Source organism: Wyeomyia smithii, chromosome 2, assembly GCF_029784165.1.
Source record: "Wyeomyia smithii strain HCP4-BCI-WySm-NY-G18 chromosome 2, ASM2978416v1, whole genome shotgun sequence".
Taxonomy (NCBI): Eukaryota; Metazoa; Arthropoda; class Insecta; order Diptera; family Culicidae; genus Wyeomyia; species Wyeomyia smithii.
In genome coordinates, this window is record NC_073695.1 from 3,147,302 (window position 1) to 3,166,086 (window position 18,785).

Consider the following 18,785-nt stretch of genomic DNA (forward strand, 5'->3'; position numbering starts at 1 on the left):
CTGTTATATATGGACCCGGTATCAGGGAAACGTTTTCCCTGGGAAAATGGCCCACCGTTTTTCAAGCAGAGGTATATGCCATATATATCTGCGCAAAAATATGTCTGCAACGCAACTACAGTCATGCGAAAATCGGTATATTCTCGGACAGTCAAGCAGCACTACTAGCACTTAAGTCCGTCAAATGCGCTTCCAAACTTGTTTGGGAATGCATTGAAACTCTACGGGAACTTTCCCGACAGAATTCAGTTTTTCTGTTTTGGGTGCCCGGACACTGCGGAGTCGAGGGTAATGAACACGCTGGCTACCTAGCAAGACAGGGATCAGCTCAGCGGTTTATTGGTCCCGAGCCGTTTCTGGGTACGTCCATTTCCGCTATCAAAAGCGAACTATTAACTTGGGAAAGGCTAGAAATAGTATCCCAATGGCAACAGGCACAGGGTTGTAGACAAGGCAAACAGTTTATCTATCCGAACCCTGGAACCGCCAGAAAGCTACTTAGTCTAAATCGTAGTGACCTACGGATAATCACGGGACTCCTCACCGGACACTGTCCCGCTTTTTATCATTTAAAGAAAATCGGCGTAGTGTTGAACGACACCTGCCGATTCTGCAAATCTGAACCAGAGAGTTCAGAGCATTTGCTTTGCTCTTGCGAAGCTCTTGCTTCCTCTAGATACAACTTCTTAGGAAGTTACCTTTTAACTCCATACCAAGCATGGAGCTCCAATCCCAAGCAGGTCATTAGTTTCATCAACTATGTTGTACCTAATTGGGGTACAGGTTTACAACAAAACAGTTCTACTCCATCAATGAGTACGAACAATCCGTAACCTGTGCACAGCAATCGGGGCCCGCCACGAAAGACAATCAGCAAGAATGTCGCAGTGGCATTTCAGTACCCAGTGCCCTTCAGGCATACAGAGGAAAAAAAAAAAAAAAAGGTTATAAACAATCAAAGTTAATTTTTTTTTGTCGAAACAGAACTTTTTTTTCAAACCGTTGCCATTTTGCGAAGAAAAATTCTAGAAATATAATCATGTGTACTTCACTAGCGACACTTATGTAGATAATGAAAAAAAATTTGTTTTGGTTATAGGTGAAGTTGGGCACGACTTCTACTGCTCGCCGCGGAACAACTTTTAAAAAAAGCGGTTCACGGCAATCGCTGCACAGCCGCCATTTTATGTAAAAAAAAGCAATAAAAATATTTTTTCTATTCTGCAAGAGTTGATCAATCCATCGATATATTATTTATATACCTTACATCTTAAATGTCCTGTGAAAAAGTAGGAGGGTGGTATTCAAGACACGACCGCATGACGTTGACTACCGTATTCTTATAAAAAAAAATATATTCCATTGAAGCAAATAGTAGAGGGAATTGCAACGCTTCTTTTACAAAACTTCTGTAACAAAATTTCGAGGCACCAAAAGGTACCAGTTGCCGATTACCCAAGCAACAATTGAAACATAATAAAAAAATAAATTGTGATCATTTGTTGCACTAATGAAATTCCGAGGTTTTAAGAAACATTTTTTGTTACTACGATGAAATTGTAAAGAAACAAGCAACAACTAAAGTTGCATCGCTGCTTCAAAAATCTTCACACCAACAACGTAATTCGCGAGGTTAGATTTGTTGTTGAAACGTATAAACGGCATTTGAAAACCTAACCTTCACTGAATAGATCTAGTGGGTGGAGCATATAGGTTGCCAACGTGATGCTTGCGAGATACAAAAAACAAACACACAACAATACTTCTAAAAGTTGCTGTCATGTTCTGAAGCCATGTAACAGCAACTTTTGCTCGATCGTTCGCCTTATATTCGTTTTTGAGATGAGGTCATTTACTGCGTTGTAACTCTTTGGTGCTTGGACTAGAAGTCGTCCAAAAAGTGTGGGTCTCTAAACGATATGATAAATTGCTTTGAATTTCATTATCACGCTAAGGTACTGATGAATTGAAGAAGCAAAATTAAAAACTGGTAATGACGATTGCATTGGCATGATAAGAGAAGCAATATTTACAACAGAGCCATGAACTTGCAATGCAGCATTTACCATGTTGTTATAAAATTCCATGCATAAGTTCATACACATTGCGGTTTCATTCTTGAAACTTGTGTTGAAACAACGAAAATGTTGCAATTGGCTCCACCTCCTGCGCTTTTTTTGTAATTGTATATGAAACTGAGATGTAACTGCAACTTAATTTCGCATAAGAATCTGTTGCTGTGATGCACAAAGATCATTAACGAAACAAATTTTGCTGCTTGGGTATTTTAGTACATTGCAGTAGCCATTTATTACTAACAGCCACCAGCATAACGGGTGAAACCGGCACGAGATGACCGTTACTATTTTGTCTTTCCTCCTTTCAGCTGCTAACACCTAGCGCTGTCGTGAAATTAACATCAACACAAACATACATTTTTGCAAGGTTTTTTCCGCTATCAGCAGCATTTTGTAAAACAGAAAATTCAACTAACCGCTTCTATTATAAAACTGTGAGGCACCAAAAGGTACCAGTTGCCGATTATTCTCGTTTACTGGTAGTCCGTCCAGAATTCCAGCCATTTTATTATTAACAGCCACCAGCATCACGGGTGAAACCGGCACGAGATGACCGGTACTATTTTGTTTTTCCTCCTTTTAGCTGCTAACACCGAGCGTTCGTATGTATCCGATACGGTTTAATAATGAAACTGATGGGGTGAAATGTTCGAACGATACGTTTTATACCAAGGCTTCGTCAGATAATTAGAAAGAAGGAGGGGCTACATAGATGATGGAATGGTAGAGACAAATGTTTCTTGAAAGCTGCGCCGGCCGCTGTCGTAATATTAACACCAACACAAACATGCATTTTTGCAAGGTTTTTTTCGCTAGCAGCAGCATTTGGTAAAACAGAAAATTCAATTAGCCGCTTCTGTACCAAAATTTCGAGGCACCAAAAGGTGCCAGTTGCCGATTATAGTTTCCTGGTTAGTCCGTCCAGAATTCCAGCCATTTAAGTGTTTTGCAGTAGCCATTTACTACTAAAGCCACCAGCATTACGGGTGAAACCGGCACGAGATGACCGGTACTATTTTGTATTTCCTCCTTTCAGCTGCTATCACCTAGCGTCCGCATGTCACTGGTGCGGTTTTGGAATCAGAATGATGGGGCGCCGGCCGCTGTCGTAAAATTAACACCAACAAAAAGATGCATATAGGCGGGGGCCTAGTGTGGTTGGTAACGTCTCCGCCAACCACGCTTGACGCCTGGGTTCGAATCCCACCGCCGACATAGGTGTCGATGGTTGTGAGGTGGCGTGATCCACTCACAACCAACCCAACTGGTCTAGATTCAATCCTAGCCGACACCGGGAGATTTTCTGAGGCGAAAAATCTCTGAGATCACGCCTTCCATCGCATGAGGAAGTAAAGCCGTTGGCGCCGGTCCGTTAATAAACGGGTCGTGAGTTAGGGTCCTGGGTGTGGAGTCGCCTCCCCGGGCGTCGGTGATTGGCCACAACAGTGGCGGAACTAGACCAACGGAAAATAAGCGAGAATAAAAAAAAAAAAAGATGCATATTTGCAAGATTTTTTCCGCTAGCAGCAGCATAAACATCGGAAACAGAAAGTGACAACAACAATAACAACAAAGTCAGATCGATTGTATCCGTTAGTGTCGACTGTGCTTGGGAAGAGAGGTAGTGATTGGCTGCGCGGTATGATTTAGACAATCGATATTAATTACCAATTTTTCAATAGTGTATCTCAAACAGTAGTTTGTTTTTGTTACATAAATTTAACCGTAAAAGAATTTCTGATCGATTGATGCCAAAACCTCGAAAACCTGATAATAGATGACTGCAAAATAAGCGCTCAAAACCTGACCCCTTTTCTCTGGTTTTCCCTGGTTGAATTACTAGATTTTCAAATTCAGGAGCCTAACTTCGATATAGACGTTAGTCAACGTCAAAAATCAGGAAAAAGGCTTGCTTTTTTGAGCATTTGGTAAAAATAACCCATTAAAATGGAGGTCTTGAAGGAAAACATGCTAGTCCAGACAACAGTACTGCACCGAGCCATGTATGGATAGAGCGCTAGTATAGTTTACATTGCCACTGTCGAAGCACAGTGGGGTGTGTTAGGCTAACACGTAGGTATCGTGTTGCGACCAGGAAGACAATCGAATTGCCGTTTGAATTGTGATTCTCTTTGATTCAATATAATAAGTGTTAATAAGTGTTTTCTTTCCGGTTTCAATTCAAGTTGGGATTATTTTTCGTAGGATACGCGAGTTCTCTAACTTTCTCTTAACACTACTCATAAGCTTTTGCACAGTGTGTTCTCCGACCATTTTTACCACTTTAAGCCATTCTTTTTTAAATTTTTCAACATTGTCCGCTGGTTTGACATATTTCCTCAGCTTTGCCTTGGTCAAAGCCCAAAAACTTTCAATAGGGCGAATTTCAGGGCAGTTTGGAGGATTCATCTCCTTTGGGACACATGTGCCATTATTTGTTTTATACCACCCTAGTGCATCCTTAGAGTAATGGCAGGAAGCAAGATCGGGCCAAAAGATTGGAGGATTGTTATGCTGCTTAACCATGGGTAACAACCTTTTCTGCAAACACTCTTCCACGTAAATTTTACCATTCATTGTGTCATTCGTAATGAATGGACGAGATATTTTCCCACATTCATAAATGGCCTGCCAAACCATTACCTTCTTGCCGAATTTTTCGGTGTAAATGGCTTTCACTGGTCCAGGGACATCCTTTCCCTTCGGTGATGTATAAAATTGCGGTCCTGGCAGAGTCTTATAGTCCAGTTTTATGTAGGTTTCGTCATCCATGATAACACACCCCATTTTTTTATCAGAAGTTTGTCATAAAGCTTCCGAGCTCTCGGTTTCACAGATTCAGCTTGTTTTGGATTTCGTTTTGGCTGGTTCTGCTTCCGACGGGTCTGCAGACCAATTCTTCCCTTGGCACGCATAACGTTACTCGCCGAGGTTCCAAGCTTTCTCGCCACATCTCGTACTGATACTGAAGGATGCCGCTTGTAGTATTCGTTAAACTTTTTGTCCATTGTGGGATCAACAGGCCCGGGTTTTCTACCACGTCTTGGGGCATCAGTAAATGTGCACTCTTCACAATACTTCCGCAATGCGGTTTGAACTGCTCCGACACTTCTACCTTCTTCTCTGGCTAATTTTCTTATAGAAAGACCACTCACGGTGCCCCATTTGTGCACAATTCGCTTTCTTTGCTCGGGAGAAAGGCCACGCATTTTCAAAATTTCGCACTAAATGTTAGAAAAAATGACAGCATCTGTTTCTTTTGGATGTAAACAACAGGACGCAGCCAACGTTTGGTTGAATACTGCACGTTATTTGAAATGACGGTTGATCGTAAGTGTATTTATAATTATCGGAACGGTCTATACTGCTTTGATCATGATCATTTCTGCTTTGAACATGTTTCGTTCATATCTCTGGAACCGTTTTACCGATTCCGGTCATCCGCTTCGGCAACATAAAGAAACAAAAAATCTTTCTTGTGGAGGCTGTTGAGCTCAAATTGGTTAAAAAAATTAACAAAACTTAATAATATGACGTAATCGTTCGTTTTCAGCACATGTGTGCCAATTCAAACCGAGCGAAAAATGAAACGTGACAATTCAAACAAAGTCCGTAGACATAAAAAGAAATATAAATTATCGGAGTGCTACGTCAACTACGCGGTCGTGTCTTGAATTCCACCCCCCACTTTTTCTGAAAAGACAAAATTACCATCTATAGCTTTGCCGAAGACATCGTCCTCATCAAACAAACGGTTTTGGGTTCTCAACTTTGATATCAAATTATTGCCCTGCTCTGTATGGAATTTCAGTAATATGAGACCCAGGATAACCTATGCTCTATTGGTTTGGTAGCCAAAAACAAAGAAGAAAGGTGCTCAAGATAACTTGGAAAAACTTCAACAGTTTCACTGCATGAATTCGTACACGCAAAATTTTTATTAGTTGCTTCAAAGCAATAACTAGAAATTTTCCTTTTTATAACAAATTTGTTACTCCAATCAAGGGGTTATATACCTTTTTGCTCGAGAAAAAATGGGAAAGTTTGAATTTTTTCTTAGCGTATTGCACCTTTTTTATTGCATGAAAGTAGTAATTTACTGAAAGTTCAACTTTTCAGCAACAACAAAAATGCGTTTGATCATAGCAAATATCAATTATTTGTGGAGTAACGGCCGTTTCCCCGAAACGCTTCTTTATTGCAGAGGTTTACGGTGTTTAGGATAGCGACCCAGCAGACCAACAGAATTCAAAAAACTCATATTATTTCGTTAGTTCAGAAGTGTGCCGGGTATCTGAACGATCATTTTTATAAGTATTTGGTTTTCAGTGCAAACGGGAACGTCTTCCCGAAAAAAGATGTTTTGGGCGCTAAAATTTTCTTTTCAGCCAAGCTAAACTTCGTGTATCAAAAAACGGATATTCAACGACCGGAAAAAAATTAATAAAAAAGATGGAGAAAATCGGTTTCAGTAGTTTACCGCAATCGTAAACACGGCAAAGTCATTTTTGAGAAACACCTTTCCGAGATAAACGCGCACAACGTCTCAAGTTTAGCTTTTGCGAACGTGACGAGCCGCGCTCCAAATCGATCTAACTTTCTCTCTATCGCTCAGATCTTTATGAAAATTTGTGAAAATGTTCTCAAAAAGTGATGCTTTAAGATAATGCAAATGAAAAAATTTTCGATTTTTTGAAAACTAAAAAAACTAAACCCCTTAAGTAACAATACATTCTCTCGTATGTTTTACACATGTTATGAGATGGAAATAATCTCCAAAATACCCTCCCAGCTGGTCTCGAGGTACGATATCACCCTAACAAGCCAGTCGTCGTACGTTTGAGTCTCGGCACGGGAGAAACTGTTAGTGTATAATAAATAGAAAACGAATCAGAATGTAGCACCAAGGCTTTGCTTTTTTAATTTTCAAAATTATTAGATGTAAGTAATCTCCAATTCATCCGGTTTACGTGTATCAGTTTCGGTAGAACATTCAATTTCTGTTTCAAAATTAAAAATAAATTGCTTGTTTGTGAAGAAAAAAAATTCTCTTTGCTGTACGAAACATCTATTATTAAGAAAAAAACATTCTTTAGATATTTCTATTGAAAGACTATTGCGACTGTTTACGAACGAATCTCAATTCGTTGAAGCATGTTTCGCACTCCAGAGCTTGGCATTTGTTGAATTACCGCAACCTTCTGGCATGCTACCGAAATAAAATTGTGTCTGTCAGACGTTTAAATTACACAGTGCAACATTTTTTTTGCCTTGGCTCCTATGTATGCTTTTTTGATGAAGTTTGATGCGAAAATAAATTTCCCTGAGTTTAAACATATTTCAACTTAAGGGGCAACAATGGCGCCATTTTGAATTTTTGAGAAACCGGTAATTTTTGTGGTTTTTTCGAAGCCATTTTGATTTAAGGCCAAATATCAAAATTCTTAGAGTTTGTCCACATATTAGCATCCTTTTACCCATCTTTTGAAAAAAAAACAGATCTTAAATCGGACAAAAACTGAGCTCAAAACGGTGATTCTACGAAACCGGTTTTGGCATAGTTTTAGTATATTTCACAAAGCAAAATAATATCGATTATTTCTGAGTATTAATGGTAATTCGCTAATATCTTAAAGTGGTAATCAAATTATATCTTATTTTAACCCGTAAAGACCCGGGACGGAACTTTTTTTTAGAAAATGGCCGTTCTCAGCGATGCTGCGGCCGATTTGAGTAAACTTGGAATATTATTTAAGGGGAATAGTTGCTCTAAGTTTTAGTAAGGGTGCCACCCCTCTGAACCCCTCCCAGTTTATGTGAGACCCAAATATGTCTGTGCTTTTTTTTTATTTTCTCCTACTGATTGAACAAACGCATGGATTTATCATACGTATCAAATGTCCTTTGCATCAAATCATGTCGAGTAGATGAAATACGATTAACAAAAGTAAATTTTGAAGTAACCAAATTATTTCAGTGCAAAATCACATAACTACGTATTTTCATAGAAAGTCAAAAAAGATGTTCTACTGAGGGAGATTGTAGCTGTGTCCTTCAAGTTTTCTACTCTACATTTTTAGAATTAGGTCTTCTAAGTCCAAATATGTTAAAAGATTCATTCTAGCATATACAGATTTTGAGAAAAACAAGTTTGAATTCACTAAAGTACGAATTTTCATGGAAATTCGATTTTCTCAGTCTCTCCCAGTAGGTTTCTATTTTGTTTTTCCATTTTTCAACTTTACATCATTAGAAAAAGGTCTCCTGAATTCAAATATGGCGAAAGATTTATTCTAGCATGAACAGATTTTGAGTGAAACATGGTTAAAATTATCAAAGTATGTACGTCTTAGACAAGTAATTATATCTGTATCTAACTAGATACCAGCAACTCGGTATCAAAGTTTTGGTTCATAGCATAGAGCAGAATTCGTATATTTATAAACCATACGGAATCTCGGGTTGGTTTAGAAATATACGAACTGAAAAAAAAATTAAAGCCTTTCAAGTTTTAAAACAAAAAAAAAGAGTCACATGGCTTGTGATTAGTCTTTAGAGTAAATAAAGCGGACGATAGAGTTTTTTTTGTTTTCTTGGACAATTTATAAGGAGACTACGGTCGGAACTACGAATAACTAACCAATCCAACGAAGATAAAAAAAATCGATGTGAGCACTGGCACCGCAAAACGTTTGTGTTAGTGTGTACCTTAGTGTACCTTAGTGAGTACCTTAGTACCTTAGTGAGTTCAAACTCGTTTTTCTCAAAATCAGTTCATGCTAGAATAAATCTTTCGCCATATTTGGATTCAGGAGACCTTTTATAAAAATGCAAAGTTAAAAAACGGAAAAATAAAACAAAAATCTACTGTGAGAGACTGAGAAAATCAAATTTCCATGAAAATTCGTACTTTAGTGAATTCAAACTTGTTTTTCTCAAAATCTGTTCATGCTAGAATAAATCTTTCGCCATATTTGAATTCAGGAGACCTTTTTCTAAAAATGTAAAGTTGAAAAATGGAAAAACAAAATAGAAACCGACTGTGAGAGACTGAGAAAATCGAATTTCCATGAAAATTCGTACTTTAGTGAATTCAAACTTGTTTTTCTCAAAATCTGTTCATGCTAGAATAAATCTTTCGCCATATTCGAATTCAGGAGACCTTTTTCTAAAAATGTAAAGTTGAAAAATGGAAAAACAAAATAGAAACCTACTGTGAGAGACTGAGAAAATCGAATTTCCATGAAAATTCGTACTTTAGTGAATTCAAACTTGTTTTTCTCAAAATCTGTTCATGCTAGAATAAATCTTTCGCCATATTCGAATTCAGGAGACCTTTTTCTAAAAATGTAAAGTTGAAAAATGGAAAAACAAAATAGAAACCTAATGTGAGAGACTGAGAAAATCGAATTTCCATGAAAATTCGTACTTTAGTAAATTCAAACTCGTTTTTCTCAAAATCTGTTTATGCTAGAATAAATCTTTCGCCATATTCGAATTCAGGAGACCTTTTTCTAAAAATGTAAAGTTGAAAAATGGAAAAACAAAATAGAAACCTACTGTGAGAGACTGAGAAAATCGAATTTCCATGAAAATTCGTACTTTAGTGAATTCAAACTTGTTTTTCTCAAAATCTGTATATGCTAGAATGAATCTTTTAACATATTTGGACTTAGAAGACCTAATTCTAAAAATGTAGAGTAGAAAACTTGAAGGACACAGCTACAATCTCCCTCAGTAGAACATCTTTTTTGACTTTCTATGAAAATACGTAGTTATGTGATTTTGCACTGAAATAATTTGGTTACTTCAAAATTTACTTTTGTTAATCGTATTTCATCTACTCGACATGATTTGATGCAAAGGACATTTGATACGTATGATAAATCCATGCGTTTGTTCAATCAGTAGGAAAAAATAAAAAAAGGCACAGACATATTTGGGTCTCACATAAACTGGGAGGGGTTCAGAGGGGTGGCACCCTTACTTAAACTTAGAGCAACTATTCCCCTTGAATAATATTCCGAGTTTACTCAAATCGGCCGCAGCATCGCTGAGAACGACCATTTTCTAAAAAAAAGTTCCGTCCCGGGTCTTTACGGGTTAAGTCGATTTTGCCCCGATTCCCCTACAATACTAAAATAGGTTTATCTAATTATAAATGCCTCAGGAGATTAGGCGGTCAAACACCAGGTTTTCCGCAACACGGCAAGCTGAGTCCCTTTCAAATATGTCCACAAACTCGTACTGTCAAAATTACCTTCGGAGCAAAAAACCTGGAGTAAATAGAAGTTATACCTTGGTCACTCCACTCTTAGGTTTTGATTTGGTCTCAGATTTGATGAATTTACCACATCGAAATGTGATTAAGATTTTTAATTCACCAGTTTGGAGATTTAATGCTATGCGAACTGATCTTTTTTACTGTTATAACACTTTTTCACACGATATTTGAAAGAAGTATTTGAACCATTTTTTCGGTTTTATTTTCTATAAAAAGTAAGGGAAAATGCGATTTTGCACAGAATCAGTGTCATCCACAATCATAAACAAAGTGATAAGTCAGGAATTAAATCAGTCAGGAAGCCGAGCTGACCGTAACTCGAATCACTAGCTAACTGACTCCACTTAATGTACGGAATCACCAGTTCGGACCACCGCAGCAGCTGTAAAGCAGATTTGTGTTCAATAACTTCTTCGAGATAAATTGATTTGGGAGACACAATACCGCCCACAGTGTATGAACCTGTTCTCTGGTCAACCAGTTTTTGCCAGCCAGCTGCTCGAGAGTCACTCGTTGTACAATCAATCGCGGCCCTGTTGAGGCAGCTCATGATCATCGGTTTGACACCTGATAAATGGGACCAGGTCAGTTTGCCCCTGGCTATCATCTTTACCAAGTTTGGTTGCATGAAAGATGATCATTTGTCTTTTTTACGACAAACTGCTCCTACCTTGCCGTTCTCCGAAAAAAAAAGCAATCTACATAATGAAAGATCGCGTACTAAATGTTAACGCTCTTATACATCCCAATATACATACAAAGTGAAAATTAAAAATCAACAAAAAGGAACATGGGACAAACTTGCGTGAAACGGCAGTACAATACGACGTCCAAAAAAATTCACTCATACTTCTATTTTGATTACTAGCTAGCATTTATTCATATCTATATGTTGAAATTTAAATGGTAAATGTTTACAAATGTTTCTGTTACAATTCGTACGCTTAATTGGTATAGTAATCATATATTAAAAAAAAAATAACCTTCAGTAGCAACTGTTTAAAGAAGGTTAACTTGCCATTGATTGATGATACAAAGGTTAAAAGTAATATATATGCAAAACTTCAAAAACAAAACTGCTATCTGTACATCTTTTTTTTTTTTTTGGGTGGATTTGTGTATTTACAAGATTGTCGCATTTACACTAAGTGTTGGAGACAACTTGACATATAGCTTGATCCTAATGTAAGATGGGGAGTATTATTACCAGATTCATGTTGCATTATGTTGCATTTAACTAATGATTTCCGATTGAAACGACTGACTTAACTATATGTTAAAAAAGTAAAGACCGGGAAATTGTATTGCAGATTTCATACCAGCTTAGAATGGCTTATTTTAAAACTTAGAAAATAACATAACAATACAGTAAAACAAAAAGAAAACCTCTGCCACGAATCCGAAGGTGACGGCGTGGGATGGGGCTGCTTTGCAGATGGAATTTCTACCCTGTGTGGCACCCGTTATGTTTTAAACTAGAGCCACTAGAGGGTTCATCGGTTAGCTGATAATATTTACATCAACGATACGATTACATTTCTAATCGTTCGTGTGCTACATGTAGATATGACTTTTTTTGCTCCCTGACGGTGTGAGGAGAGTACCTATTTAATTTGTTAACGATTGCGTAACGTGAGCACAATTGGAGACCTTGATTTAATGATTCTTTTTTTACTGATTTTTTAACTCTGGCACATATAACTTACCGAAAAGGTTAGGAAAATGTTGGGCTTCCAATTATATTCACATAATTAGTTTAACCGAAATAAAAAGAAATCACTTTTCTAATAGCAGGCAGCAGATTAAAACTTATACGAAAGATTTTAAAAATAGCACTAGTTAAAATGGTTGGTAAAACAAGTTTTCTATTCGCATAAATTTACTTAATCGGAAGAACATCCGTACCATAAACAATAAAACTCTGCCTTTTTTCGCTTTCATTCACTTTTTCACACCCGTCGTTCACAAACTCACGACATACTGCGTTTGTCAAACCGACCGATCCCCTTACTGTCATACAGCCGTCAAACTATTTCTTATCCTTATTGTAATCGACGAAAACTCGCACCACCTCTCCGGAGTACTTTCTCTGGGTGGGCGTGAAGTACAGATCGGACGATTCGGTGGGCATGTGGCCACCGGAGGAACCGTGCTGGTGCTGCTGCTGTTGCTGCGGTGGCTGACTAGCTTGCTGGTAGTGCATTCCGTTGCCGTTGGTTATCGAGCTGGTCGCGTAGTGGGCCCCGTTGCCGGACGGGTTGTGGTGGCTGGTCGGACGCTTCTGGCCACGCCGATCGTGGGTATAGTATTCGGTACTGGGTCGCTGCATCGATGACTGCTGCTGGTGCATCGGTCGTGGTAGCGAATAGGCCCGGTCGGCATACGAAGAGGACGATCGGTCCTGCCCGCGGGGGTCGTGACCAGAGCGGGGCTGCATGGAGCCATTTCTGGGAACGTAAGAAAAGTTAAAAAAAATTAGAGGATGATTTTCAAGACACGACTGCCTACTTTATGTAGGGCTACGCTGCCGCTATTCGCATAACAGTCCTATGTAAAAGTCCTATGTTTTCTTGTTTTTTTTGCGGAAATGGATCCATTTTGGCATGCTCTACAAGAGTAGCCATTTAAATCGAGATTGTTGGAATCAAACCTCACTTTTTTAATGGCTATTCTTGAAAAACATGCCAAAATGGACCCATTTTCGCTAAATTTACACAGGACTCGCAACTTTCACATAGGACTATTATGCGAATAGCGGCAGTACGGTTAATATAAATAATGAAAATATTAAAGAACTGGAAGCCATATTGGGTCTCGAAATGGCATAAATTTTCGGTTTCTGATTCTATTCTTAGTTCCAGAAATATCAATTTCGAAGTGTCACCATAAAAATAATCATCTTGAATTCTAAAATGGCGTCAAATATGTTCTAATCTTTAAACAACTATATCGCCCTACAGGCATAATCAAGAGCCTAATAAAATCATACTTAACGATTCTGAAAACGGAATCGGATTGATTGATTGATTGATTGATTTCTTTTGAAATGACTTTAACCCCAAACGGTCATTCGTCCCTAAGGGCATCTTCAGCGGTGGTCTATTTTTGAAACAACTTTATACTAGGTTTACACCAGCGAAACCTGAATAGAACCAGCTAATATAGACCAACTTTTCGTTCTCCGCACCGGTGTTGTATATCTTGTTGTTTCAAACCGCTGACATCTGTCACACTGTCAACAATTCAATACCCCATGCTATCAGTTTATGAGACTTGTTATAATAAAAAGCACTCAATATATAACAAACGGAACTTCGATAATTCTTACGCACAATAAACGATTACTTTGGCAAGACACTTTATATCCCCAAGACTTTATGGATTTGACGGTTTGACCCGAGCGTCAGCGACATTTCTCCGGATGGATTGGTATGATCGAAAAATTTCTGCTACAAGTAGAGCTTCTGAGGATGGGGAAAAATATTTGATCTCGTAGACGTTCATCTTCCGTTTTCGTCTAATCAATCTTTCAGAATCTTGCAGTTCTTCAAACTTGGGTTCGGTTTTGAGGATATTGAAACAAGCCTCCATTTTGAACGTTTTCAGTTTAGTGTCTTCGATGAACATTTCTCTGGCCCCTTAAGGTCTCCTCTAGTCCCACTACAATTAAGGCGGTTAACAAAAAGCCAACATATTTGTCATTCTGGTGGCTGATGGTTGCAAACCAAGTGGTTGAATCTACGGTTATGGTCTTCCAGTATTCCCCCTTTTGCTGGTCGGTTTCCTTGAAGCCAAAAACGACAAACCCCCTTTTGCTGGTCGGTTTCCTTGAAGCCAAAAACGACAAACCTGTTCATTTTCTTCTTTAGAAAAGCCACAAAAATGAATTGTGAATTGTCATAAAAAATCTTTGTTTTGTTTATTCCCCAACACTCGCAAAACGTTTATATGGAAATAGCTATAAATTAGGTATTCAATTAAAATATGACATTTTACCCACCTATTGGTAGTGTACAAAGGGCTTAAGAACGATTTATTTCTTGTTCCAAAAAGTGACAAAAATAGACCAAAGCGTATACCAGTTTCAATTTTTTTTCAATTTAGATCTGGTATAAAACAAAATTTACACCACCGGTGCAGCAGTGAATTTGAGTTTGTTCCAAAAAAATAGAACAAAACAACGATTTGGACCACCGCTGAAGATGCCCTAAGAATCTGATCTGATTGCTGAAAACGAAAATTCACTCACGGATTTTTTTTTTCAACTCAATATTTTATGCTGCAAATTTCGCAATGATATTCAATATTGAATCGACGTTATGTAATGATACACATAATAAAGATTTGTTTGACAGTGCCATAAAATTGGACTCAGAATAATGATAATTGAATAATAGTTGTAAATCATACATTTTTTTTTTAACCTCGGAAAGTGTCAAACTTGTTTCTCGTTTACTCTATAATGTACTCCTTGGTCGAAGGCTCCAAAGTATAGGGCAACCCAAATCTCAATCTCGCTTGGCAGGATATTACAGAGAAGATTTTCAGAAATACATGCTCTATGGAACCTGTGTAATGCGCCCCGGCTACAGTGCTTATATCTAGATTTCGATACCTAGAAGACTATACCCGTAGAATATCATGGCATAGCTTTCCTTTTTGATTCATTATTTCGACTGTTGTTGTTTGCGCCTGTTGCACAGATACACGTGTGAAAAAAATCGAAGGCGCGAAATGAACAAACGAATCTAAAGCAGGTATTAGACGAAGCAAATATTTGCTATTTTTTAATACAGATTTTATTTTGCGCAAATGAAAATCGTACCAAAAGTAGTAAATATTTGCGTCGTCTAATACCTGCTTAAGTAATCGTAGGTAAAAAATTTTCAACACGCATGCTTTTGAAATTATCGAAAGGGATAGAGAATCAGTCTGGACTACTAAATGATTCTCACTTGAACGATTTTTTCCATCCTTGCCTACACTAAAAAAATTCTTTTTAAAAACAAAAAGTGATTGAATCTTTTAGATTTCAGATTTCTCAAGTTTCTGTCAGATGTATCAGGTTTATAAAAAAAATTCAAAGAGAAAATTTAAAAAATTTAAAAGTTTTCTGAACTAATCAAAGTGGGTACTCTTGAGAATTACACCAACCAAATTACACCAAATTTAACATTTTAATAAATTCTTAGAGATAAATTTGAAAAAAAATAGGTCAAATTCTAAACTATAGTGAAGATTTTATCCGATTATATTAAAGCTAACAGCTACTAGATTTCTTCTATTTTTGGCTAGGAGCTAGAAAAGGCATAGCAATAATAAAACAAGGTCAAAATCGCTCAAAATGCTTCTGAAGGCCAAAAGAGACGAAAAAAATTATCTCAAATTAAACACAGAGTCGCTTTAAAACGTTGCTAAAGACCGGAAAAGGCAAAAAAATGATCCTGAATTAAGATGAAAACTTCTCAAAATGCTTCTGAAAGCCGATAAACGCTTTTTATGGCCCGAAATTTTTTTATAAAAATCACTGAATAACGCGCCTAATGATTATTTATAACTTCTAATGATAATTATAATTAATTTTCTTTATCTTTACGGGGTTTTTATTCTCATTTTTATATGTTATCACTTTTGTCTCAGCTTTTCACTTCGTTTGTGTAGCGTAGTGTGAGGTCGTATTTGGTTAATCGTACACTCTAGATAAAATCAAAATTTACGTAGCATTCTGCTCATTTGTACCGAATGTGTCAGACGTTCCGCAGGGCAGTAATTTGGGACCGCTGCTCTTTGCATTATATTTTAATGACGCGTCTCTCACATTGCCAGAAAATTGCCATATGTTTCTGCAGATGATGTTAAGTTGCTCAAGATAATACGAAATACTATAGACTGTCTTGAAATCCAGCGACTAGTCAACCTTTTTCTTAAGTGGTTCTCCAAAAATCTTTGGACAATTAGTATCCAAAAATGTTGTGTGATTTCGTTCCATTGGAAATATAATCCGGAAATGTTCAGCTAAAAGTGTGCTACAATCGTAGTTGAAAACTTGTGTTGTTATATTGTGTTTGAAGTTGTTTTTCATCAGTAATACAATCGCATTTCAAAAACAAGCTCGTATTTCCGACTTTAGAGATGTTTTTAATAACATGAGCTCACTATGCCTTTTCGTCAGACATTACACCATCTCATAACAACACTGCGTACCTGTAAAGTACTTTTCCTTCAGGACAAATTAATATTTAAATTATTTGTACGATTTCTATATTTGTTCGAAGCGGGTCAAAATACGCCACCAGAAGATAAACAAAACGCTGACAGTGTAACCATTATCAATCCAATTTTTGTTATCGTATATCTAACACCGTTTTCTAGTTTTGTTAGATTTTATGTAAAGGTAGCGTTAAAACTATACGAAAAAAAAATTAATATTCAAGCGAAAGAAACAACTTATTTTGAAAGGTTGAATATTATTTTTTAACATCAATTGTTCCGCATTTGCGGATGCGGATGCGGATACCCGTAACATCCCTAATTAGTACTAGTACTAGTTCATTTAATCTATTCTATGGCTTGCTTTCATGAAGTTATGTGAAGTATTTATATAGTATCGGTACTTGTTCTAGCGCTTTTCTGATAGATTTTTCATGGAATTGGTAACGTCAACTATTCTATACCAACGTGTGTAACTCGGGTACACAATGGTTGACCAAACTCTGACAAGAGTTAACCAGGTTCGTCTGTCCTTCAGGCCACACTAAAATGAGATTATAGCTAAGACGAATCGACAACTCGATTTTATTTTCAATGCAGCCTCGGAATTTTATGATCCACTGTGCCTTCGACCATTATATTATTCCATGATGTGATCTGTTCTTCAAACTAATTCCACGAACTACTACGTTTTCTTCCGTGGCGAGATCCGCAGCAGTTACCTACCGGCATATTCTGATCGCTGCCAGCTTTCAGGTACGGAAGACGTTTTGATGCGCAGGCTGTGTTTCTGTTCAAAATTTTAACGGGTGAAACCGATGTCCAAGAATTCTGCAGCAGTTGATAGAGAAAGAAGTTTTTCAAACACGCAAAAGTTTGATGGTGCGAAACCACAGCAATATTGTGCGAAATTAACACAATTTTTAATTGATTTTTCGATGTCTCGAAGGTGAAGGTTTTGCGTAGAATTCATGACAACCTCCTTTCGCAATCAACTGACTGACCTGCTGCTATATAGATTGTATTAGGTGTGCAATAGGTTGGCCCAAAATTACATGATGTCTGGAGAACTGGGAGGCTCACCCTTCACATGATAGCTTAGCGTGTCAGGAGCAGGGTTGATATTTGTTGACACTCTTGAAAGTGAAAGTGAAAAAAAGCATCCATAAACGTTATTTTTTTACAATCCTTTCAGAGTTCTCCCTACCCGCTTTTTGCATGGAAGTGAACTGTCAAAACACCTCAGTACATTTCATGCGATGGAAGCAAGACAACAAAATCAGTTTATCAGTTAACGAAAATTGTCAAGACATCGGTCAGTGTCAATGAAAAAGTGTTTCGGTGAGGTCTATTTTGGTTGAGTGGACTGTTTGTTTTGAAGTAGAATACTTCTCTCAGGAAGTTCGACTACATAGGGATGTGAAATGAAAATCTAAAACCGAAAAAAGTGAAAAATATGTCCAATTTCAAATGCTAATAAATCGGTTAGTATTCGATGGATTTCCTTTGTTCTTGTAGCAATAGATTGGAAAATCTTTAAAGATTCTCCCCAAAAGAAGATAATTGTAATTTTATTATTCACACTATTGTACTATTGAAAATAGTCAAGCCTTGCCAAAACGAAAAATTCGACCTCTGATTGGTCGTTATATAATTGCTTCCCAAGCACGGTCAACAGAATCATATACCTTGCAATTGAAAACATGCTATTTGGCTTTTAAAAGAGCCTGTTTCAGCCGAAGCTACTCATAATAGTTCTAGACAGCGACAACAGCAGTCGTCCTTCCTTAACAGCAGCACTAGCCCTGTGGTTGGTCAGGAGCAGAGCGGTTCTTCTCAGCGTGTGTCGCCAGACTGCCATTATTCCCCCCGTGTTGGGGCAGTATGAAGATTGCCATTGGGAAATCAAATTTTGAACATCAAATTGCCTTTTTCAAGGCAAATAAACAAGTTCTTGAAAGTTAATAATTTTTGACAACGCAAGCAAGCGTTCTGTGTTGGATCCTAGCAGTTTAAATCTGTCGCGCCCGTCTAATTTACTGAATGTGAAATAGCTTCCATAATGCATGTTGTCCGTGTATCTTAATTCCTCCACTGTTAGAGCAGCTCAAAGGTTGCAATCAGAACCGAACCGCAGCAGATATCAGCACTTAGCAGTAACAGAGGATAGCAGTGGGTTGCGCCTGTGGCTGCCTTCAAATCAAACAAATCAC

At 37.6% G+C, this 18,785-nt stretch overlaps 1 protein-coding gene across 1 annotated transcript in view; it reads right to left on the reverse strand.

Annotated features, from left to right (window-relative positions):
• Positions 1 to 11,237: 11,237 nt before the first annotated feature.
• Positions 11,238 to 18,785, reverse strand: part of LOC129726064 (uncharacterized) — a 139,047-nt gene continuing 131,499 nt past the window's right edge. Inside the window, exon 13 of the mRNA XM_055682658.1 lies at positions 11,238 to 12,809. Within this exon, the coding sequence (XP_055538633.1) occupies positions 12,392 to 12,809 (418 nt within the window). The 3' untranslated portion in view covers positions 11,238 to 12,391. The remainder of the gene's footprint in view (positions 12,810 to 18,785) is intronic.